Source organism: Xenopus tropicalis, chromosome 7 (assembly GCF_000004195.4).
Source record: "Xenopus tropicalis strain Nigerian chromosome 7, UCB_Xtro_10.0, whole genome shotgun sequence".
Lineage (NCBI taxonomy): Eukaryota > Metazoa > Chordata > Amphibia > Anura > Pipidae > Xenopus > Xenopus tropicalis.
Genome location: NC_030683.2, coordinates 90,373,005 through 90,397,466, shown reverse-complemented (window position 1 = coordinate 90,397,466; position 24,462 = coordinate 90,373,005). Strand labels below are relative to the sequence as shown.

Sequence of the window (24,462 nt, the reverse complement as noted above, 5' to 3'; positions counted from 1 at the left end):
TTGGTGGTAAGTTTTGATTGAATAAAAACAAGGTTTACTACCAAATAAAAGCCTCCTGTAAGCTGATAGTGTGCATAGAAGCCTAATAGCCAATCTTAGCCCTTATTTGAACTTTTATGATGCTTGTGTTGCTCCCCAACATTTGACTGTGGCTCACGAGTAAGAAAGGTTGGGGACCCCTGCTCTAAATAATACATGAAATAAGGTCCAAAAATGACCCAGAGTGAATGATTATCACCCTAATGACACTGGGTTAGATGATATAACAGATAATTATTTGCCTTTACAGAAAGTATATTCAAGTTGAGTTGTGACTTACAAGTGTCTTTAAGCAGAGAGTTTATGTAATATCTTATATCTTCTCTATGACAGCTTTAGAAGTGCAAGTATCCTCCCATTATATTATAACAATCAAATCAGCAGCAGGGCTTTCCTGCTTCCGAAAGAATGGTCCAGTATATTTAGCTAAATGTGCTTGGAAAGAATTCAACTTTATCTCAGCCTGAATCAAGTGAATTCAAATTATTCACATTTATTCTGTGGGATGATGAACTAAAAATGTATGTAGGTTTAATAATTGCATTTGCTGTAATCAAAGGAATACTGATTCTGCAGTGCCATCCCTTGGGACTTGATAATATGGGTATAGCAATTTTTTCCACCGAAGTTCTGTATACCACTATGTCTGTGTCAGTTGAAGGCTGTTTGTGTATGTATATCAGAGGCTGTAGTATAATTTAACTTTATGCATAGTAACCCAGATAAGACAAATGCAACCAAATCATATTCTTATTCATAAATATATGCCAATTTATAGTCCACAATTACAAAGCAAAGGTTCAGCAGAATAAATCCAGTGCCAACTTCATGTTTAATGACCCCAGAAAACATTTCAGTATAAATGGAGTGCCAGCTTCATGTTTAATGCCCTCAGAACACACCACAGAATAATTGCAGGGTCAGAATAATGCCGCCAGAGAACAGAATAAATTAAAGATGTTTTGCACAGTTTGAATTTAGACCCTAATTTGCATATTCAAATCTGAGAAATATAATCCAGAGCTTCCAAGTCAGTCGCAAACACTGAGATACTATTCACCTTCTGAGATCATTCTCTCACTGGATACAAAATAAAATATGACCATGAGTTCCACCCACTAAGTCACTTGTGCTCTAAAGCTGGCCACACACGTGGTCGCACGAAAGATCGTTCCAACCCAACAAGGTTTTGTACAATATTATCGGAGCGTGTATGGCCATCTTAAATTGTACATCTTGAACAACCAGTTCTGATTATATTGCTCTCTAAGAGCAGTTGACTGGTTGCCCCACACAAGAAACAATGTTTGACCAATTTTATCAGGTCAAAGTTTCAAATAGCCTAGACAAATTTCTGTGTTGATGAGAGTATTTACAAAAAAATATATAGTGTGTTCATTCGATAGATGAGTTCTAGGTTATGGGGCTGTCGTTACATGCTGGCATCCATATGACTGGTAAATTATAGATATTCCAGCAGATTCTAATTTCCTTTCATTGGACCCTCCTTATCCACACTCTTGGTATAATGCATGTGCAATGCCCTTCCTTAGGGTACAGTGGTTAGAATGCAAATGAGCAATGGAATCACAGTACTGAACACTACATATTCTAGCACCTATTGGTAGGAGAAAGAGTCTCTCTAGGGGAGTCCAGAAGGTAGACTCTGGAAACATTTGGGTGGTATTTTTCAGACATAGGGCTGCTGAAACGTGGCTCTATTCTCAAGTACTAAAGCAGACATATTGCAGTTATTTTGGGTTTTAGTTGCTTATTAAATTTGTGCTTCTAAATTACATTCTGTGGGTATGGATTAGAGACTCCTCTATAGTGTTATTATCAGACAAGCTGGATGTGATTTATGTCACTATTGACAGTTTTCCTAGAGTAAACATTGACAGTCTAATGTGCTGATTTGTGATAATGCTCACTACTAATTACCAGTATAATACAGGGTCATTTTTGTTATACCTGCTTTGTTGGTGCATACGGACAAATAAATCATTTTTTGCCACCCTACGTTTCATCATTTAACTGGGGCCACATTCCAATTAAAGTTACTACATGATGCTTGTAAAGTAGATAATTAGATTACCAGAGCACAGATAATCTCCCTTCTGTGTATCTGTGCACAGGTAATCTCTCTAGCTCACAAGGACCAAACATGGGGGTAACTTCAGTTTCCCTGTTTAGCGCAAGAAATATAAAAAATCCATAGATTTTTCCATTTTGAACAATAGGCAGAAAGTATTTTTGGCACAAGCCCCATCTTTTGAACTCTTGTTAAAAACAGAGAATTTAAAAAGAAATGTTTTTTCTTTACCTGTGTTTTTTACATTTTGTACCTTTTTACATTTTGACCTTTGGTTTTCTTTACCAAGAGGTTTGCTCTGAAATGGCAAAAATCCTTGAAACAGTAGACCTGGTGAAAAGCTGCAACATTTTATTACTTCTTGATAAATATTTTCAGTGAAAGACTATAGGGAAACACACGCAAGTCAACAACAATTTTATCAGCGCCTTTGCACCGAAGAAAGAAATAGGAGCTGCCGGTAAATCAACTTACTTATTGTCTGGAGAGGAAACGGGATAAACAGAACTTTTTTTTTACATTTCTTCAACCTTAGAGATTTAGCTCCTGAGTGTGTATTATAAAAGTGAATTCTTACAAATAAAATATAAAAACAAACCCCTAAAGGTATACAGTATGCAGTATCTAAACTAGCAAGCTAACACTGCCCTCTAATGGTGCAGGTGTGTAATTCAGGTGCTGTTTTAGCATATCCTGTGGCCTTTGCATAAGTGTATAGACTACCTATATGAATTAGGTAGACAAAAGAGATTAAGCTGTCATATTTATTCAATGAAATTAAACTGAAACAGGGCAGTTTTTAATGTACAAATTCAATCATAGTTATCTGGTAGGTGACTGGTTTCATAATGCACATATCTGTGAGTTTGTCAAAGGATATCAGTCAGCTGCCCCTGTGGGTCTTAGCTTGATCAATCTTTTTTTTTTTCAAGATTTTATTGATTCCTTATTAGGGCTCTGGCGACAAAACTCCCTGTTCGCGGGCGACTAATCTCCCTGAGTTGCCATCACCTGCCATCCCACCGGCAAAAATGAAAGTCGCCGGTGGGATGGCACACGCGACGGCGCGATTTCGGCAAATCGCCGAAGTTGCCTCGCAAGGTTTTTTCGGCGATTTGCCGAAGTCTCGCCACCGCGTGTGCCATCCCACCGGCGACATTTTCACCGGTGGGATGGCAGGTGATGGCAACTCGGGGAGATTAGTCACCTGCAAACAGGGAGATTTGTCGCGGGCGACTAATCTCCCCGTGTGCCAGAGCCCTTAGAGGCACACCAATTCTATTGGGTTTAATTCATGTTTAAATGACTTTTTAGTAGACTTAAGGTATGGGGATCCAAATTACAGAAAGATCGCTTATCTCCAGGCCCTGAGCACTCTGGATAACAATTTTGCCACCCTCTTATCTTCGTGGCTTAGCATGTTTGCTGGTCTCTCTCCTCATGTTACAGTGAATAAACCTGTTAAAGCTCTTGCAATTTTGAGTACCTAGTACCCTAGAAGTATGACTAATATTCATGGAAGCTGGAGTATAAAGTGTTTATAATGGCGTCTGGCCTGCTACCTGACACTGTTTGCGCTTAAAAGCAATTACCTTTTCTAAATTCAGTTAATACGGTTTACAATCAAAAGGTGTTCTAAATATCCTGTTTGAGCTCTGGTTTTTGTTGCATATCCAATGGTATGCATATTATGCTGCATATAAAATAAATAAATGTTAATGACCTCACCATCTGTCATGCATTTATTAGCTATCTGTATTTTGTTCACAAAATGTAAAATTCCGACCTTTGGTACCTGTAATGCCAAAGCAACTCCATAGGCATTAAGGCATATACAAAAGAATGTATATGATGTGTATTTTATTGAGAACTCGTAAAAGGGAAGCATTGGGCTTCTGGTTTTGTTTACTTCGTTTTATTTGAATAGTCATGACAACTGGTACCTATATCAGATGCTGATAGATCTGTCTTGTGTTCAACACAAGACAAGCCTCAGCTGCAATAATAATGTTATGTATTTGTGTGTATCCCAAAACAGCAGTGTATATGTGCAGGTTAGTAGCTAGTCAGATTTATATGTAAGTGAGAGTAAGCAATCATATACAGAAGTGCTATGTTAGCAGATGTGCAGTTATTTCTGATTATACCAACTGTGCTGCTGTTATAGTGGGGGGAGTTGCAGTACAGACAGCGTGGCATGTTGTCTTATGTCCAGTTAGTATACTGTATTTGTGTTCCTTTGTACACTTGGGGGACAGAGACAACCACTCAAAAATCTTATTCTTTGTGTTTCCTTTGTGTTTGGTACCAGAAGGCAAACATGGCATGGACTGTGTTAGGCAGAAGGATGCAAAACTCAGCAACTACAGCTCTGTGGGTACAAGCCCCTAGAATTTAACAGCATAGACCAATACAGTATTGGGAAAAGTTATAAACTGAGAAAAGTAAAAAAAAAAGGCCCAAAAATTTCACATTTTACAGCACGTATCCCCAACCTTTTTTTACTGGTGAGCCACATTCAAATGTAAAAAGACATGGGGAGCAAAACAAGCATAATACATGTTCCTGGGGGTACCAAATAAGGGCTGTTATTGGCTGTTTGGTAGCCCCTATATGGACTGCCTGCCTATAGGAAACTCTGTTTGGCAGTACACCTGGTTTTAATGCCTCCAAAATGTGCCTTCAAGCCAAGAATTCAAAAATAAGCACCTGCTTTAAGGCCACTGGGAGCAACATCCAAGAGGTTGGAGAGCAACATGTTGCTCACGAACCGCTGGTTGGGGATCACTGTTTTACAGTGTAATAGACATTACACAATTATTGTGAATTGTAATTGATCAGCTCTTTTTCAAACAATACTTTTTTCAAGATTACTTTTTTAAAGATGGCTTTTTTAAAGGCTACATTTTTTTTACCATTGGCAGATTGGTCACTAAATACTGTACTTTTGTGGGTTTACAAAAGTAACACTAAGTCATACCTAACATCAGCATGTGCAATGGCAAGTGTCAACTGCCATGGTGGAAAAGTTACCACCATTTGACTCTGGGGTACTGGAAACACAGTCTCTGACGTCTCAGTCTTTATCTAAATAAACCATTTTCATAACAGTTTACTTTTTTAGTAGTATGTGCCATTGGGTAATCCTAAATGAAAAATTGGCATTTTAAAAATTAAGTGCCACCTCCTTGGATCACGCATTTTACAGTGCACACAAACAAGCCAAGGCACACATACATGTTAGGTCACAACAGCCAGTGAATACTCCCACACTCCCACACTTCTTCCTGTTAGAGTTAGAGCTGCATTATTTCCTGTCAGATGATCTCTGAGGGCACACACAGACTAGCACAAAATGGTGGCTCAAGGTAAAAGATGTAAAAGGGCAATATCTACTGATATATATATTCCAGTTTGGTAAGATAGTTTATATCATATTAAGTGACCTATTAAAGTATCTGTTGGGTTAGTATTCATCCCAGAGGTATAGTTTTTCCTTTAATAGCTTTGTTTGGGAATAAGATGGCCATATAATGTATGTTAAATTTACACAAATGAAAAATTGTTAAGCATAGGAAAACATGTTCAAATTGCACATTTTTGTCCCGTTACAGTTTATTATGCCCCCCCCCCCCCCTGGTTATTTTAAGGTAAATAAAATACCCCTCAGTACATAGAAGGAGACAATTCCTCAGAACATTGTTGTGTTTAGGTTGGCGAATGGGACTCTTTTTTTTGTGAACAGGTAGCTCTTTGTTTATTGATTTGATCTTTCAGTATCTTTAGCCACTCATCAAACTGACCCAGATAGGGCTAAACATAATATCTAATCAAGGCATCCCTTACTGTATGTTGGTACAACATCTACACAAATACAATGAATGTATCCTGCTTTGAAACACAGAGGATCTCACATTACTGCAGTACAGATTAATTATGGAACGCAGGAAGTGTTTATATCAGTGTTCTTCTTTAATGAAGGCGTGCACTTTCCCCTTATGGAATCAAGAAAAGAGATCTAGATCAGTACCTATTGCTGGACTGGTGGAATCAAATCTACGAGAATCTCAAAACTTGTTACATTAGTGACTATAAATCAATACAATACATTGTACTATTTGACCTTTCTGGAAATAAGGCATTTTATATCAATTTGTAATTTGCCATTATTTTCTCATTGTGGCATAACACCATAATTGCTAGGTCCTGTACAACAAATCAAAAACAAATGGAGCATAGGGTATTGCTGGCTACAGTACCACCAAAACAGCACACAAATATGTGGTGTATAATAGTTATAATCCACGTGTATTCATGTTTTGAACACCAAACAAAAGTTATAAATATTTAGGTTATGGCAATGGGAAACCTCCAGCTTTTGCAATGCAAACTCCAGCACCACATATGGGAATATAAAGCCTCTTAGTAAGCTATATACATTTTTTTCCAGATGGTAAATATATATTTGTGGTTATAAAAGAAGCTTAAAGCATTAGCACTTATCCAACATACAGGATGAAATTGGTTTCACACATCTGTTCGTGTAACATCTTACAAAAGGAAAGCAGGTTTATTCCAATGGAAAACAGAAATTGAAAGTAATCCAAATGATGAGGATTAATTGATACCTATTCTATGTTGCCCTAATCATACTAAATTTACTTCTCTCTACAGTGTATCTTTTTCCTTGAACCTCTCTGGACTCTATGCTTGGACCTAAATACTGGTTACATAGGTCTTTTAATCAAGTAATTGTGATTTAAGTGTTCTTCTTGGCTACTGTAGCATATCCGTGTTAGTAAAGTACCAGGGTAATCATTCTTCTTCACCTCTTCATGACTGCATGTTTTGTAGTTTATATCTGTCCTAGTGGATCCCCACTTGTGCAAGTATCTAATCTCTATATATCCAGTTTAAAAAAAATGGAAATGTGAGCTTATTTATGTGGTCGCATTGGGCAGCAGTGATCTTGAATGCTAGGACTTTGCTAAAGGATTGCATTAACCAATCAGTGTCAGAGGGTACAGGGCATATACATTAGATAGCTTCAAGAAGGGGTTGGATGGCTTTATAGGAAGTGAGGAAATACAGGGTTATTAAAAAAAAGCTCTTAGTACAAGTTGATCCAAGGACTGGTCCGATTGCCATCTTGGAGTCATGAAGGAATTTTTTCCTTCAGAGGAGGTTTTGCCTTCTTCTGGATCACCTAGCAGTTAGGCAGGTTTCATATAGATATAAAAGGTTGAACTTGATAGACGTGTCTTTTTTCAACTTAACTTACTATGTATATGTAATGTTATGTAATATGCAGTGCCAATTAGATGCCCGGATGCACAATTATTTCTCTTTGTTTACCATCCTCACTCTTTGCCTAATTACAGTAGATTAGTTACACTGAAAGAATTTGGCATCTGAGGAAGGAAGTTTGGACTACTTCTCACCCAAAATTTAATGTTGATCCCTATTGAATATTTGAAAGATAGTTTATGCTTTAACAATTGGATCATAGTAGGCACCTATGCATGCATGTTGGGAGAGGACAGGATCAAAGTGCCAATGCAGTCCCTGCCAATGAGATTTTCATCCTGCCCACAGGAGGTGCATACCCGGGCAGGTAATTTGCCGACTTATGAGGGGTCGTCAAATACATACAAGGAATGCCTTCTCTTCTCATTTCATGTTGAACAGAAGTTTCTATATTTTTTGCATGATAAGTGGTCTTAAATAAGTGATACTGTTATGTTGAAATCATTTTATAAGACCACAGGTTAAAATGAAGCGTGCAATATGGCTGCTCATGTTGAATATTTACAGGTGCACAAAGCAGTTGCGCATATAGTACATATGGCAGATGCAAGGGGTGCTCTGCGTCTTACTTAGATAAACTAACTGAACTCTCTACTTATTGCTTGTCTTTTGCAAATGTTTATGGCTCTCATTCATGGTGTGACCTGGCACTCCTTCTACTGTGTCCTGAATGATGTCCCACCTATGCACACCTCTAGTATGTAATCGCCAAGAAAAGTAGTAATTCTGTGAACCTGGATTGTGAAATGCTGAATGGATGACTGAGAACAAACAGTTTATGTATATTTCATGTCATTTGCCTTTACTGATTCAGCTATATCATGTCTACAAGTGTCTGTGTTTATATTGCAGAAAATATGGAGGAACTTGACAATGGGTGATCGCTGTAGGCAGGCAATGGCTTAGGAAACAAGCAGATTAAAATATTGCCCTGGCAGACTGCGGGAGGAAAATAGGAATCACCCCTGCATGGAAAATAAATGGAATCTCCTCTCAATGTGAATGTCTAACACCTAAAGCTACAGGGAGGCAGAAATGTCTCTAAGCTCTTTAGGGAGATAAGAAATAGGGATGGCTAAAAGGGATCATTGGTTTATAATCTGCTGTCAAATTCAGTTTCAGATTGTGAGCTCCAACGCTAATCTACAAACCTGAAGGGCCGTACTGTCTCTCATACCTTCCCAATACTCATGTGACTATACTTTGCTCATCCTGTGACTGCCGCACTATTCATTTGTGTGCACATCTCTCTTTAAATCCCCTAGTCCCTGAGCATCAAGTGAATGGTATTAATCATATCCTGACGTTATCAACCTGGCAAGGGTGTTAATAATCCTTCCCCTTCTCCCCTCATGTGCACTTGCTTGCGCTGGACAAGGCAGTGCCACGAGCAGGGGATGAGGGGAAAGTAGATATGAATCCTGAGTGGCTGAGTGAATCAATGGGATCAGACACACAGGCACACGAGGTGCTGCACTTGCTGAGAGCAGAGGGAGGCAGAGCAAAGCGGACAATGATGGGAGTATTTACATCCTAACACAAAGCTCTTTTGAAACCTTCATATCTACAAGACAATGGATTTAGGAAGTCTTCCGCAGAAGCACAGTAGGTAGCCTTTATTTCCGTGACTTTGCCTGTATTTTTCTGTGTCTTTATCCCATTCCATGTACTTCTGCTTGTTATTTGTGTGTATTGTATGGACTCATGTAACCAGACTCTGTGTGTGTGTTTGTGTGCAGAGCAGCCTGCTCTTCATCTGTTTAAGATAGCCTTATGCAATGCACCTATTAGCTTGGGGGAGATGATCTTTCACTCCGCTGGGTCTGATGGGGACATTGAAAGAGGCAATGAAAAGAGAGGAAAAGTTAACTGTGAGTACTTAAGACTCAAATTGACATGGCACATGGCATGGAGCATTTTTCTATCAGCTTTGGAAAAAGTAATGATGTGCATGCATACTGCTAGTGCTTGCAGGGTTTGCTTTGCCTTTTTAAGCGAAAAATATAACACTTTTTTTGTAGGATAACTCATACTGTATATTTTCAGTTCTTACCTGATTCATGGTGTAATCTCTTAAAAGTGGAATCACACATAGTAAGGTGCTATAGTTGTGGACCAAATCTGGATGCCAGAAGGGACCCCCTGCACAAACCTGATTATCCACTAAGACTAAGGGCAGATACAATTTCTGGTGCTGTCTCTAGGATCTATAGCCTACATAACCTGCCAAACTCTGCCTTGTATTTTTCATGTCATAGTGAAAAAAGAGAAAGAACCCTAATATAATAACATGCAATACAAATTAAATAAATCAGTCAGCGTTCTCACATTTTCGTATGTTACTACGGCAACGTGACACAGACAAGCTCTAAGCGTGTCTGGGCTAACACTTCTCCATGCTCTGCTCTCTCTTCCCGCTCACTTTGTCGGTGTCACTTGGAGGACATGGTGCTAAGTCTCTGGTGCCCTCCTTGCACATTTTGGGGAATATTAATTCCTTGTGACACTGGCATTTTGGATGAATAGTGGAAGAATTATACTTGTGCCTGAGGGGAAAGAAAAGCTCTTCAGTGCCAATAGTGCTAGGATGGATGAGTTACCTATAATGGGGATTGATACCTCATGTACTAAATGTCCAAGGGGTTACTGTAGGTCCAATAGCATACATGTCAAAAAGAACTCTCTTTTCTTCTGTATGATCTATAAAGTTAAGCTGCGTGGCCACTCTGAATCCAAATACTTAGCATTAATGCATTGTAGCTGTGTTCTGGGGAAAGGACTATTAAATGGTGTTATTTTGATAGCAATGATGCTACTTTGTTGTATTCCACTGCAAAAAACTGCCTTTTGTGTTCTAATAATCAGCCTGCTGTGCGCTGTTGGGCTAATGTAATGAATGTAGCGTTAATGTTTGTCTGTAGCAGGGAACACAGCACAATTTCACCTGCTCTGCATGAAGCTGCTGCTCTCACCCCCACCCCTTTTGTGTTACACCTAAAACTGCACCCAAGGGTGCTCCTAAATAAAAAGTGCACTGTGCAAACTGGGGCACACCTGACCAATCTGCAGAGACCACAAAGCTGTATTTAGCCCTGCAGACTGCAGAGAACAAAGTGACAGGCTGAAGGTGCTCACGTCAAGGTGTTATTGGTTTCAAAGTCAGATGACCTACTTCAGAGACCGTTATCTCATAGTGTTTATCCATTGTGGCTTCAAGAGTATCGTGTGGTAAATGGCACTACCTTCCTTTCACAGCAACTGACAACAGATTTACACTGAGGGATTAAGATTTATTTTGTTGATTCCCTTCTCCATATAGCAGCCTGTTTAACAACACATGCCATTAAAGGAAAAGTAGACTTAATAAAGGTTTCAGTCTTTAATATACATAAAGAGAAGCAATGCCCCACATTTACTTGGTCACTGTTAATTAAGTGCCTATTACAATATACCCCCCAAACTCCAGTTAAATTCTGGGTTCCTCAGGGATACCCTCCTCCTGTAAGCCTAGAGTGTACCACATGCTGAGTCCCTGAGTTGCAGGGTACAAGACATTTCTCGCCCTCTCTAGTCTTTGCAACAGGTTTCATATCAGTACAGGGTATATATAAGCAGTTACTTGTGTTTTGGGAAGTAACTTTGTCCTTTGGTTGCTGTAATACTGTAGTCGCATGTATTCTGCAATATGGAGCATCCATATATTGTGTTTGCACATTTTAATGTGGCATGTCATAACACTAAATGAGATATTATCTCACCCTTGCTCATATATTAGTGCTTAAAAAATAATAGAAATTAATGTATCAGTATCACACTGCTTAATTTTCATTAAGAGATAGTTAGCCTGACTATGTTTTTGGATTATTGGAGAAACCAGAATACACAGAGAAAACAGGCAAAGAAAGAAATGCCCAGGTCAGAATCAGACTCAGGACCCCAGCATTAAAAGCCAGTAGTGCTAATCATGAGACAGCATGCCGCCACCGTAAGAGAGTTTTCATGAATTAGTTATGGTTGTAGCAGTGTTACTGTGCTAACATCTTTAACACTAAAGCAATCAGAGCTTAAAAGGAAAAATATATTCACTTTATGTACAGTACTCATCAGTAAACATTTGCATGTATTGTGTGCAGAGAACTGTAATTATGTGCCAATCTACATTATTATGAATAGGAGCTGCATACCTGGAAATATCCCAGATTGAACATTTGCAACATTTTTCTGACAAACTTAGAGCCTAACTACACGGGCTTGTAGGATCAAGTCGGATGTAGTCACATGGGTCAAAATACAGTATAATGGGACTGATAGAAAATTCTAATGTACATTTTAAGCCCCACATCTTTCGCCAAAGCATTGGTGACTAACTGCCCAAAGAAAAATGAAGCAGTTGTTAGGCATGGGGCTGCCATACTGCTTCTTAGTCTAGTTCCATAAATAGAGATATCATTGAGGCTTCCCCGAAAATGTGTGCTGAGTGGGCAAACTTTAAAATGGCAAATTGTTTGCATTTACGTGAGGACATTGGATTTAGAACTTGGTTTTTAAATTAAACAAAATATTTGGTATATTCAGAATCCAGTACTGTTTTTTTAATGCTAAAGCACATGGAAAATACTCAGAAAAGTCCAGTTGTTTTAGACTTAATTCTACTAGATACTGTATATCATGACCTGGATGAATGAGAATCTTCATAGACACATGGAAAATACACCCTGAGCCTATAGCACTGGGATAATATTTCACAGAAAATCTGTTTTGAGCACAATGCTGGAGTGCTGCTTGTTGGAGATGTTTAATACATTGGAACAACCCATCATTCTTTCCCATACCAAAGACTGAACAGGTTTGAATCACTGAACTGCCTCTGGTGCAAATTTTGGCTCCAGTCATCCTTTGTGCAGATACACTCACTAAATGACTGCTAACACTGCTACAAGACTGGGCTAAGCAGTATGGCAGTCCCAGCTATATTGATTAGTGCACTAATGAAAGGAATTGTTGTACACATTAACAATGCCTTCATCATTTTCCAGTTTCTCTCTCTCTACACTTAAATAAAAACTTTATAAATCATGTTCAGATTGCAGTCCCCCATGGCTATCACAATCTTTTACAGGGTGCTAGGAATGCGAGAGGTCTGCTTGCAGATCCATCCCTCACTGAACAGCAAAACTATAAGATGATTATTATATAGTGTAATGACATGCCATAGCCTAGTCTCAGATAGGGCTGTGACAAATGCCTTCTGTACCCAGCACTAACACCTGCACAACTATATTTTCTTTTTAATAAGGGTATGTTCTCCCTTATGCTTTAGGCATAGGTACTACTGCAAATCTGTAAGAGATTTTTCATAATCATGTTTCATTATATTTAAAGCTGGTTTATCATAGGCATATGGCATCCAAATATAGCAGAGGGATTAGTGTCCTGTCCGGAACCAGTTTTTGAAACCTGAGCCTGATCCAAACCCATGGCCCGCAACCCAGACTTAAAACCCAAATTTCTACTCACTGGGACTCACTACCAGATCCCAACCCACTGACCACTATTAAACAGGAAGTGCTGTTGCTGCAAACTGGAATTGACATCATCAAAAGTATGCGGGCGTAGAAACAAAATGGTTAAAAAGGAGTACAATATAGATAATATAAAATAAGAAATATAGATAAGATTCGCTACCTGACCCGCAGACTCTAATATATATCTGCATCTGGTAATCCTACCTACAGGCTACTCACTTTTCTTGCGGGTAACCCACGGGTACCCGACCCACTGAAGGATATTTACAGGGATGAATGAAGAATACCTGGCTTCCAGTGGCACAGGATACAAGGCAAGCATTACCACTATAAATATATCCTGTTTCATGTGCTTTTGTGACACTTCTTAGAAAAGCTGAAGTGCTAAGTATGTGCATGGCACATTTCTGCGCTCTTGTGTGAACATGCCTTGCTGTGCTGCATAGGGAAACTCACACCTCTAATATCTCCTGCAGCAAGCAGGTAGGAGCGTTGTGTAAGATGGGCTGCTATTAGCCTGAGCCCAGGAGCTCGCAGTGCCAGTTCAGCTCCACCGGCCTCTAGCAAAGCAGGTAATTAGCCAAGTGATGGCAGGTGTGAGAAGCGCTGGAGCATCAAACAAAGCAGAGGCTTTGCCCAGGGGGCAAGACAATTCCTTGCAAACAAAATGAGCCAAGAGCTTAGAAAATGAGCGCTGATAGCAAATATTGCTTCCCTGCTGCTAGGCTGGCAAAACAGCAGGTTTGCTAAGCGGTGCCAGAATGAGGTTCTGTGACACCAGAGATGGGCATACGACTTAAGCCACTGGTTTTAATGTCTGTCCACTGTCATTTAGACCCCCTTGGTACACATATGAACACACATGGCTAATCAGATAGTAACCATCTCATAGACCTCAATTAAGTTCTGATTTTCTCAAGCCATTAACTCCAAGCTTCTGAAATGAGGTCTAGCGACGCTGTGAACTATAACTCCCAGTGCATGGTGGGGGACATTCAGTATGCTGCTAGCTGTATTTGACAACAGCCGGTGTTGTGCTATTTGTTTTAAAGTGGTAGAACCTTTTAAAAGTGCCAAGGTAGTATAATTAATTCACTAAGGACTTAAAATTAGTTGTTATCGCTGCCATCTTTATTGTTGCATTCATTTAAAGGCTGCTATAGTAATAGAATTATGGAACTGAGTGATAAGGGGAAACATTGATATCCTTGTACCGGTATGGGATCTGCAATTCAGAATGCTTGGGCCATGATGTTTTCCAGATAAGGGGTCTTCATGTAAATCGAATCTTCATACCTTAAAGGAGAAGGAAAGGTAAAAACTAAGCAAGCTTTATTAGAAAGGTCTATGTAAATACAGGCTTAAACATTCACAGAAAAGTTGCCCTGAGTTCTCTGTCAAAAGAAACACAGGGTTTCTTATCTTCTTTTGTGTATACCTTGCCCTATGTGTTTTTAATTTTATATCAATCATTGTTTCAAAGCTTAATATTGTTAAACAACAAACAATATTCAATCGAAAAGCACTTAGAAAATATGATATTAGACTCTTCTAATACCTGGAAATCCTATTGCGATACCTTTATTGCACATTATTGGATAATATGTGTGCAGAAGTAAACTTTCAGTCATTGGATAGAGCCTGATTCTTTCTCAGTGTATAGAGGGGCAGCTAGTTAGCTCAATGCCAATCTGAAACATATGTGATGCATTTCTGGTTCTGTTTATATACCCTACATATGTATATAGTGTTTGTCTGTGTCTAGACTTTTAGTATTTGATATTCCCTTCTGGCAGTGGAACTGATACTTTGGTTACTATTCTTGCTTGATGGGGGAGAAGTTTCTAGTTCAGTCTATAGGAGTAGAAAAGGTTGTAGAAAAAGGTTGTGTCCAGCGGTGGAAGGGCAGAAGGTAGATGTTTAGCATGTGTATATTTTGGGCCACATTCAGTGTAGGAGGGCTCATATCTGTTATCCTTCCTTAACCATCAGCACTGACAACAGAACATGACTCCTGCTTTCAAGTACATCAATGCACACATATATATTCTCAGGCAACTGTATGTTACCACACTTGGATTATTTGCCTTCAAGGCAATGCATTCGTAACATGATGAAACCCAAAGGGACACAACAGACACTGAGAAGGATGTATATAAATGGTATTGTTACGATGCACTTACAATATCAAGTAACTTGTAATAGGGAATGCATTAGAGTGGGAACCATTACCAGTATTGTATTCCCCTGGGACCATGCTGTTAATACAAATTTTCTGATTGATCTCTTTTTATTTATCCTACAAACACATGTCTGTGATGAGCCCTCCACTGTAGGGTTAAGGAGCCTACTCTATTAAGCACAGTGCATTTATAGCAAACCTAGAACAATCATTTAAATGTGTTTTGAAGCTTCTTTTATGTTTTAAAAGGAGTACAATCCACTACACATTCATAACAGATGCAATGCCAACTATGTGTTTTTATTTTTGTTCTGCGCCTTTATAACAGCCAAGGTTTGGTTCACTCAGACACCCTAGCCTCTGAGGCAGCTCCTCCTCTTATAAATAAATAAACTGATGCTGAGCCAGTTCTAAACACCTCACATAGAGGTGAGTGATCTTTCCAATATGTTTACAGGAAAAAAAATTACTAAGGAACATAACAGAGGTCCATCAAGTTCTATGCAAAATCTACCCAGAAGAACTGACCTTCTACTTGTATGCAGCTCACATTTAACCCATAGAAATATACCCAGAGTTACCTTACTATAACTTGTTGAACATGTTAATAATCACTGCTCTGCATTACAAAGGAGGTGAATCGTCCTGTATAAATAACTGCATACATTAATGCCTTATATTTCCTCCTTAGGTGTTCTAGTACATTTATAATGTCCTCTACTGGAAAATAGCAAGTGACATCCTAATGGATGGCTGAGCTATAACAGTGCAGGAAAAAGTAAATATAGGTCTCATTCAGTTTTTTTTCTGTCCCAGGGGATAAAGCCTTCTATCATGCTTGCATAATATCTCCTTATTAAAATCTGTGTAATTCATTTCAAAGGGATCATCACTCTTTGATGTTCCAATGTAAAACCTTTATTGTGAGGAACATAACCCTACATCACAACATATCTCTGCTTGTTAATTCAATGACAACTGCATCAAGAGAGAGAGCCCATATAGCATTTCTTAGTGTTAAAATCCCACATCACTTATCCTTAACATATGCAGTTGTATGTAAAATATATGTTTTTCCCATGCCTATACCCAATTTGCTTCAGAGCATATTTCAGTTTTAAAACTCACTAGGTATATGCAATAGACTTAAGACAACACAGATTGAGTGTGTATCCATAGCAATTTGCAGTTATCACTGCTACCAATCAAAAGGGCCACTTTATCTGTTCACTGCAGCCAAGACAATGATTTGTGGCCTAATATTGCCCTTCTGTATGTTTATGGGGCTCTGTGTTATAGCCAGTAGGATTTTACCCTTGATAGCATGAACGATTTATATCTGTCTCAATCTTCCATTAATGGCAAACTTGGAATACTTCATGTGGAAACTGTAGTTTTAAAAAAAGGCATACATATATTTTGCAAGAAAAATAATTGCTGAGACCTTTCCATGGTTATCGTTTTTTTCTTTATGCCACACCATTCATTGTGCCAACCTCACTTTCTGCCAACTAAATTCCCTTGACAAATCTACATAAAATAATATCTAAGGCCATTAAATGTAACCATCTTTATACTGCCAGCTTTGGCTTTTGTTTCATGTAGATTGTGTTTGCCATGTACTATGTGACTTTCTAGCTGTGATGCACAGCAAGCTTACTGGCTTGGGGTTGCTGGTTCCCATAACCTTCACTGACTATGTTTAGAATGAGCTGAACATAAGGCACAATTCATTATTATTATTATTATTGTTGTCCAGATAGATATGTGATTTTAAACACCATCAGTAAAGAATGTATATTTCCTCTCTGTGGGTGGGTTGGCAGTTTTGTTTGCCTTTCTCTGCATCAACTTAATGGAAGCCTTGGAAAAGTTGAATTTGATGGATTTCCTCCTTTCTTAGTATATAACTATGTAATCATTTGTCTATCTTACTTGCTAAACTTGTGTAAGTAGCTTTGTGCAGATGGTGGCACAGTTCATACCATTAGATGCAACCCTCTCTGCTTGCTGAGCTTTCCCTCTACAAATTAGCTGAGTTCTAGAGTCATTTTACAATGAGGAACCGGTTCTATTATAGCATGCTAATAAATGACCCCTGTATTCCTTGCATTATGGATTCCCCACTGAAGGACAACATTTGTATTTTAACTGTAGTCAAAATAAATTCCCATGAGAGCCTTTGATTTAAGCATTTTAATGTCCTTTTAAATACAAAGGAAAATGTGTGACACTGCTGCAACCATTTTTCCATCACAAAGTAAAGCAATGAAATTCAAAAGCCAAGACTTCAATATCCACCATTAGAGGGGTTATAAAGTTTTTCAGATGTTGCTGCACAACAAATCCCAGCATTCCCTGGCTACTAAGGGGCTCCTGGAAGTTGTAGTTTAACAGCATATGGATGGATGGAGGGTGGATATTCCTGCTTTAGATACTAGAGGGCACGCTTGCTAAGAAGGGCTCATTTACAGACACAAGTAAAAAGAGCAACAATGTGTGCATTTAGTGTTGTTCACAAAGGTACTTATAAACACTCCTCTATAGCCGCTGCTTGCTTCCATTTTACACAAGGTGTAAAATACAGGATTCCTGGCATTAACACCTGCTTTAAGAAGCTGTTAATTTAAGGGTTCTTCTTGTGCATTACACCAGCATGGGAAACTCAATGTTACCCAATAATTCACATGCTGTGTTTTTAAGCTCTGCATGCTGAAAATAACACAATCTGATGAAAGCAAAGCAATTTGCAAGCACTTAACCAACACAGAGCAAATAATCATTGTAAGAAAAACATTTTAATAAGCACGCATTTTAGTACTTTGCTCTTGTGGTCATAAATAAGCCCTGTGGAGTTTAAAGTAAAGTAAAGTATGGGCACCTATACTTGCTAGGCAGCAAATCATTCATGCATTTATCCCAAGATAAGCTACATTGAGCACCCATAGGCACAGCATGCAAAGAGGTAGTTAATGGCAGGGCAGGTTTAATGTGAAGTACTTGGAACCTTGCACTGATGCACATAGGGCCTCATACAGTACTTTCAAGCTGGTGCAGCTGGGGCATTTGCACAATGTGTTCCTGTGCACAAGTAGGTACAAGCGCTCTTATGAATGGCTGCTAGTAATGAGCAAATCTGTCCCGTTTCGGCAAGAAAATTAGCGAAGAGGCGATAAATTTTGCGAAACGGTGATAAATTTTGTGAAACGGCGATAAATTTGCGAAACGCATTTGTCGTACAATTTTTTTTTTCGCCTGCGTCATTTTTTTTTTGCCCCCTGTGCTTTCTGACGTGACCACGACCAATTTTTTTGGAAGTTTCGCTAAACAATTTGCCGATGGCGAAATGCGGAAATTTCGCTGTGAATCCATGCCTGCCAAAAAATTCACTCATCACTAATGGCTGCAGTTATGTGCCCATTTTCACAGCTTTCACTAATTTTGCAGTGGGACTCAGAAAACAATATGCATTTCAAAATTTAAATTGATCCTAGTATTAGAAATATTCATTTAAAATGCATTACAATGCTAAAGTCATTTAGAAATTCAGAGACTATTGCTTTTAAAGCTTTCGTTCTCCTTTGGTGCGACTCCCTCAGGGCCTAATTGAGTCTAACAAAATGAAATTTAATGTAATGTGGCATGGCAAGTCCCACTAATGAAGAGGTGAGAGGATCTCAAGTCATTTCATTAGTGTTTATATAAGCAGAATATCATGGAATAAGGCATTGATTGCACCACAAATAGAATGTATCCATACACCAGGAAAATAGGAAATCACATATCCAGGCATTAGTGTCTGACCTCCTCTTGAGATTTCTTGGGCACATTTGGGAGACTGGTAAAAATGGAAAGAAAGGTGATAATATGAAAAAATATATATTTTTTCTCCTTTACCGAAACTGCATACAAAATTATATCCGGGCCACACTGATCTGCTGTACAATAAATCTGATTGGACTTTTCCTTTTCATTGCAACTCCCATAAAGCTAACACTAAGCACTAGTGCAATTTGCACTTTCTGAGGTATTTGCGGCTCTCGGGAAAGAATTGTGACACGTGCTGATATAAACGGCAAATCATTTGGAAAAATACAGTCATATAAACCATTCTGAACAGCATTTCTAGACTTACAGAAATGCCTCGCCCACTGTTTGTAGCCCGGCTTGGACAGGAGGAGATGTGTAATTATACATAGCTCACTCTGCAAATACTAGAAGCATTAGAAGCATCTCAGCTTTGCTAATCCATGTCAATTGGTAACATTAACAAAATATAACATCAGGACAATATGTTCTTTAATTCTTGCCTGTTTTGACACGAGTGAGAAAAATATGGATCAAAATGTTTGAAAAGAGTGTTCCTAAGTTTCTGATATTCTGATTATAAAAATGATATTTAATAGTTTCATATTTAGTCATGTATTTTTAAAATCTTACTTTTAAACTGTGCTATAGATCGCCAGTTAATGCCAATCACACAGCTTGACTGGTTTGTGCTTTTGGGACAGGGAAAAGGGAAATAAAGTGCTTGCATCATGTTCTATATGGGAGCTGAGAATGCTTGCATGTACAACACTCAAATGGTGTAATTGCGTTAAAATTCACATGAAGGCAATTTGAGTGGTTTACTAGCAGCCCGGATTTGTGGAAAGGCCACAAAGGCCCGGGCCTAGGGCGGCACAAGTTTAGGGGCGGCATGCCGCCCCGCCGCAACAGAATTTTTAAATTTTGCTCCCATACGGAGCAGTCGGGACCTCTCCCCACTGCTCCGTATGGGAGTTTAAATGTGCGATTGTGCATTGATCGCGCATGCGCACTCAGGGGGAGAGGGCGCCGCGCGATTGCGCATGCGTACTCGTGGGGGGGCGGGGGCGGCCTCGGGGTGCCGCGAAGTTAAATCCGGCCCTGTTTACTAGTAGCAAGTCACCAACAATGGCAAGGAATTTCCATGGTGACAAAACGCCATAGGTGTCACCTAATAAAGAATAAACTGCACTGTATGTCACAATAGCTGTTTTTTATGATAGAATCAGATAGGAATCAAAGTTCATGTTAATTTTTTTAACTAAGAGCAGACAAGGTATAACCAGTGCATGGTAGTTATTCCTTGTATTGTTGCATGACAGAACCTCCCCACAGGAAACCATTTGTCATTATCTGGCCAGTAAACACTCTTTAATAAGCCGTCTCCTAATATCCTGCTATATCTGCGTTTCAATAATACATCTTTATAATAACCACTGATTATTAGTACCTGTGTAGGGCTTAGTATAGCATTTCAGGAAATGTCAGCTCCTAAAAGGATCCTATATATAGAAGTGTTCACCACCAGGTTGAATGATTGGACCATGTCATATTTAGCCAGATATAGGGATTGCTAAATTGCACTCATTTAATTGGTTAGTCTAATGGCTATATGTTCACATGGGAAGAGTGAAGCAGATGTATCCCATACCACGCTAGTAATATGGGCGCATAATATTTAACACACCAGACTTACTGGAGTGCACATACAGTCTAGTGGGTGTCCTGACTGATATATGTATGTGAAAATGATTACCTTCTTCAAGGTTTAAGGATTGGGGGCTCTTACAAATGTTTTTTTTCTGGGAACCACAGGCAAGAAGGGGGTTATCAGTTGAGTATTATCGATTCAACCCACTTGGCAGTTCATATAAAGTAGTTCCCAATGTTGCTGGGCACCTGTCCAGCAAAGAATGACTTAAAATCATCTTCAAACTTCAGGTGACTATAAACTGGTTATGTCCTCAGTAATATTACTGTCTCCTTATCTTTAAGCTACATGTGAACAACATCATCTGATTCTAGACTTTACAAGTATACAAAGTTGATGGGTTTACTACTAGAACTATGCAAAACAACTTGTAGAATTGAGCAAAAATAACCAGGGGAAATAAAACCAGGGGGAAAACATTTAAAATGGTTGGAAAAATCAGTAATGCACTTGTACTCAAACATATACCTGTATATACTATGTGTAGGCAAATAAATTAGGGATCAGGGAATGAAAATGAATTCACCGAGCCCATTCATACAGGCACCTTTGTGTATTTACACTTCCCAAACTTACATGTGTTATTAGATATGTGGCAGCACTTGACCAATGCCAAGTTGAGTAAATGATGATAAAAGAGCTAATTAGAATTTAATTTTTAATGTTGGTAGATGTTATGGACTGCTGCTCACAAGACAGTTCTTGTAACAAATACAAAAATCTGTTTCACTGAATTATTAAAACAGAAATGCTAAACCCATCTTTGTCTTTGTGTGCTTTTGGACCATACTATGAGTGGTTGATTAAGCAGGTAAACTATTTTATGTCTATACAGAAGAATACCATCCTGAACCTCTAAGCCCCCCAGCAATTTAATTGGTCTCACTTTTTAACCTTGTATGGCTTCTTAAGGTACAATTTTGCAGGCATATACCTCAAACTTGATATCAGATATGATTTGGGTGATAAAGCCACTTTCCACTTTAATCTTATATTCGGATATAAAGGGACATATCTGAATTGAACATTAATCTCCTTTTTCATAAGGTTAGTTGATATCATCAAACTGAATGTGGCCCACCTGGATATTTCATGTGATTTGCTTGGTAAAAATGGTTGAACCTAAGTAAATATTCAGTAAGTGCTCAATCTGAATAATTGATACAAATCCAGATTTCTCTTGTCATATCATAGTTATGAGCTATAGAATGTACAGTACAATGGATATTCTTCATCTGGGATGTCAGAGGGGTTTTTAGCAGGAACAGTATGTTCATGGATAGATAAGAAAAAGATCACAACATAAATCATCAATATCTTTAAAATCCAAACTGTTCCTGAGACCATTTGTGCTGGATCAGCTGAAAAAATGATGCCTAATATGTCTTTTCTTTGGAATCTCTCGAATTAGTATGGGCATAATAAATAGGGAGACTTATTTTCAGCAATAGTTATGGGCCATAAAGTATATTAAACTAATGAAACATATAATAAGCAAGTACCTATAATCAACAGCATACCAAACTGATAAAAATTCTGCCCATGTACTGTATAAGAATAAACAGCTTCTCAAAACATTCAGTATAAGTGAGTAGATATACATATCGAAAATAGTCCCTCAATAAATTCACAACCCAATTTTCCTTGGCTAGTTGGTTCTGGCACTACCTGAGCCACTCTGGAATTTCTACTTATTACAGTTATTACAATATTTTAGAAACACTGTGTGCCCCTTCTTCACACTAAGGGGGCCATTTACCAATGTTCGTATTTACCAATGTACGTGAATATAAAAATATGCCATCTTAAAGCTGTCAAGGTCATGTAGAAGTCAATGGGAGCTATCCAAAGCAATATTTTTGTGGACATTTTACTTTGAGGCCTTTGAGTTTTCATATTTTTTGGGGGAGCTATTTGTGCTATTCAAGTGATGTAAAATTCATGTTTTGAAGTTTTTCCTTTTTCTTTTTACTCATTTTGGCATCCGCTTTTTTTTGTTTAAAAATAAGGAAACATTAGTGCTTTTCTCATTTGTAACTTTAGTTGTGGTAACCTGAACCACAGCACCACGAGTATTTCTAAAAGGTTGCAGTACATTTTGTTTAAAAGAAGAAGTCCCAAAGAGCTGTGGTTTGCTTCTAGCTGATCCTCATACCTAAATGTTCTTGCTATTATCAGGTTATTGGGACACTAACCATGGTAACCAAAAAGCAAAAATATTGATGCTACAGGGAATTTGTAGTGCAGTAAACCATGGCAGGGAAAATAATGAATGCAAATGTCTGTTAGGTTGCTATAGGTTACTGCACTGACATAAATTTACCCAGTAGTAGAAAATGAGCTGAATTGCCTATGAGGCTTTAATTTTTGTTGTTTTGCTTTTAATCAATCTTACTGTTTACTATTCATCTGCCCCTCTGATTTCTAGTCCATGCCCTGATTGATGAGCCAAAATATGTATGTAAAGTTGCTCAGAATGCTCTTTCAAGCACTTCTGTAATTTATATTCATATAAATATTTTTATTTATTATTTTTTACAATATTGGCATTTTTACACTGCTAATATCATTTTTTTTTAATGCCAACACTTTCACTCTTGTCAGACAGAAAGTCTAAAGTGCCTGGAGATGCTTCCAGCACTAATCCCTTTTGCCAGCATAGCAGCAAAACACTACTGTTGCTTATAACAAAATTAGTAAATATCATGGTCACTAATAACAATAAATATTAATTCAAAGGGTAAAACAGTTGGCCAGAAAAACATTTTTTTTTTGCTTTAACCCCAGCACAGTATTTAGATCCGGTCTCACCCCTGCCACTGCACCTGATGGCACGCGCATGGCTCTGTCTCTGGATTTACACTGCTAGTGTCTGGTGCCGGCTATGGAAGTTCTTTATTTTCTTCTTTTGCTTCGCCATTAAATATGCAAAATGTTAAGAAAATTCACGAAACGCATTTGTCGCCCAATCTTTTTTTTGTCGCCCACTTCTTTTTTTGTCGCCTGTGGGTTTTTTACGCAACAGCGCCCCTTTTCTGATGCGCCCAACTTTGCCGCGACTGCGTCCAATTTGAAGCGTGACAAATTTTTCCTCTGCAAATTTTCATGGAAGTTTCTGAAACAATTCGACAATGGAGAAATGTGGAAATTCGCTGCAAATCCATGCCTGGTGAAAAAATCTGCTCATCCCTACATATAAAACATACCTGTGGAATGTGAGGTTGCAATATCTGGTCCATTCCAGCAGCAAAAACCCAAGCGTGTAGAAAAGCAACATCACAACTGTAAGATTCTAATAACATTGTTGCCATTTATATAATAATACTTCTGCTATCTTTACTCTTAATTACTGCTAATAATATGAAGCAGTGCTGTGGGCTAAGGTATATTCACTATATACAAATTATTTTATTGGAAACACAAACAGTAATCCTTGCTTGAGGCCATGATGAGCCAACCCTAATTTTTGTACTCCTGACATAAATTGCTTGGGCTGGTACTGAAGTGTTATACATAAAACATAATCACAGTCATTTCCTTTTATGTTTGTCATAAAGGTTGTGTGTGTGTCAAAGGTTTGCCATGGGCATGATTCTGTAAACTTAGGGTATGTGGCACTGTGCAGCTAAATGCAGTGACAGGTTAGGGTTGCACTCATTCTCTCTGCGTTAGCACAGTGCTTGTTCTGTTGGGAAAACCTATACCTGCATAGATTTCCCTGCAGCAAAACCAGCGTGAACAGTAATGCACTTCTCTTTCTCCTTTAGGAAAAATAAAATCTTAGAATATTGACATTTTA

At 38.4% G+C, this 24,462-nt stretch overlaps 1 protein-coding gene across 4 annotated transcripts in view; it reads left to right on the top strand.

The window, feature by feature from the left end:
- Positions 1-24,462, top strand: part of plch2 (phospholipase C eta 2) — a 365,570-nt gene that overhangs the window by 89,763 nt on the left and 251,345 nt on the right. The window contains exon 1 of one of the 4 annotated variants that reach the window (XM_031905492.1): positions 8,772-9,043. The exons of the other annotated variants lie outside the window; for them this stretch is intronic. Coding sequence (XP_031761352.1) covers positions 9,013-9,043 — 31 coding nt within the window. The 5' untranslated portion in view covers positions 8,772-9,012. Of the gene's footprint in view, positions 1-8,771; positions 9,044-24,462 lie in introns of those variants that run through there. 4 annotated transcript variants of the gene reach the window in all.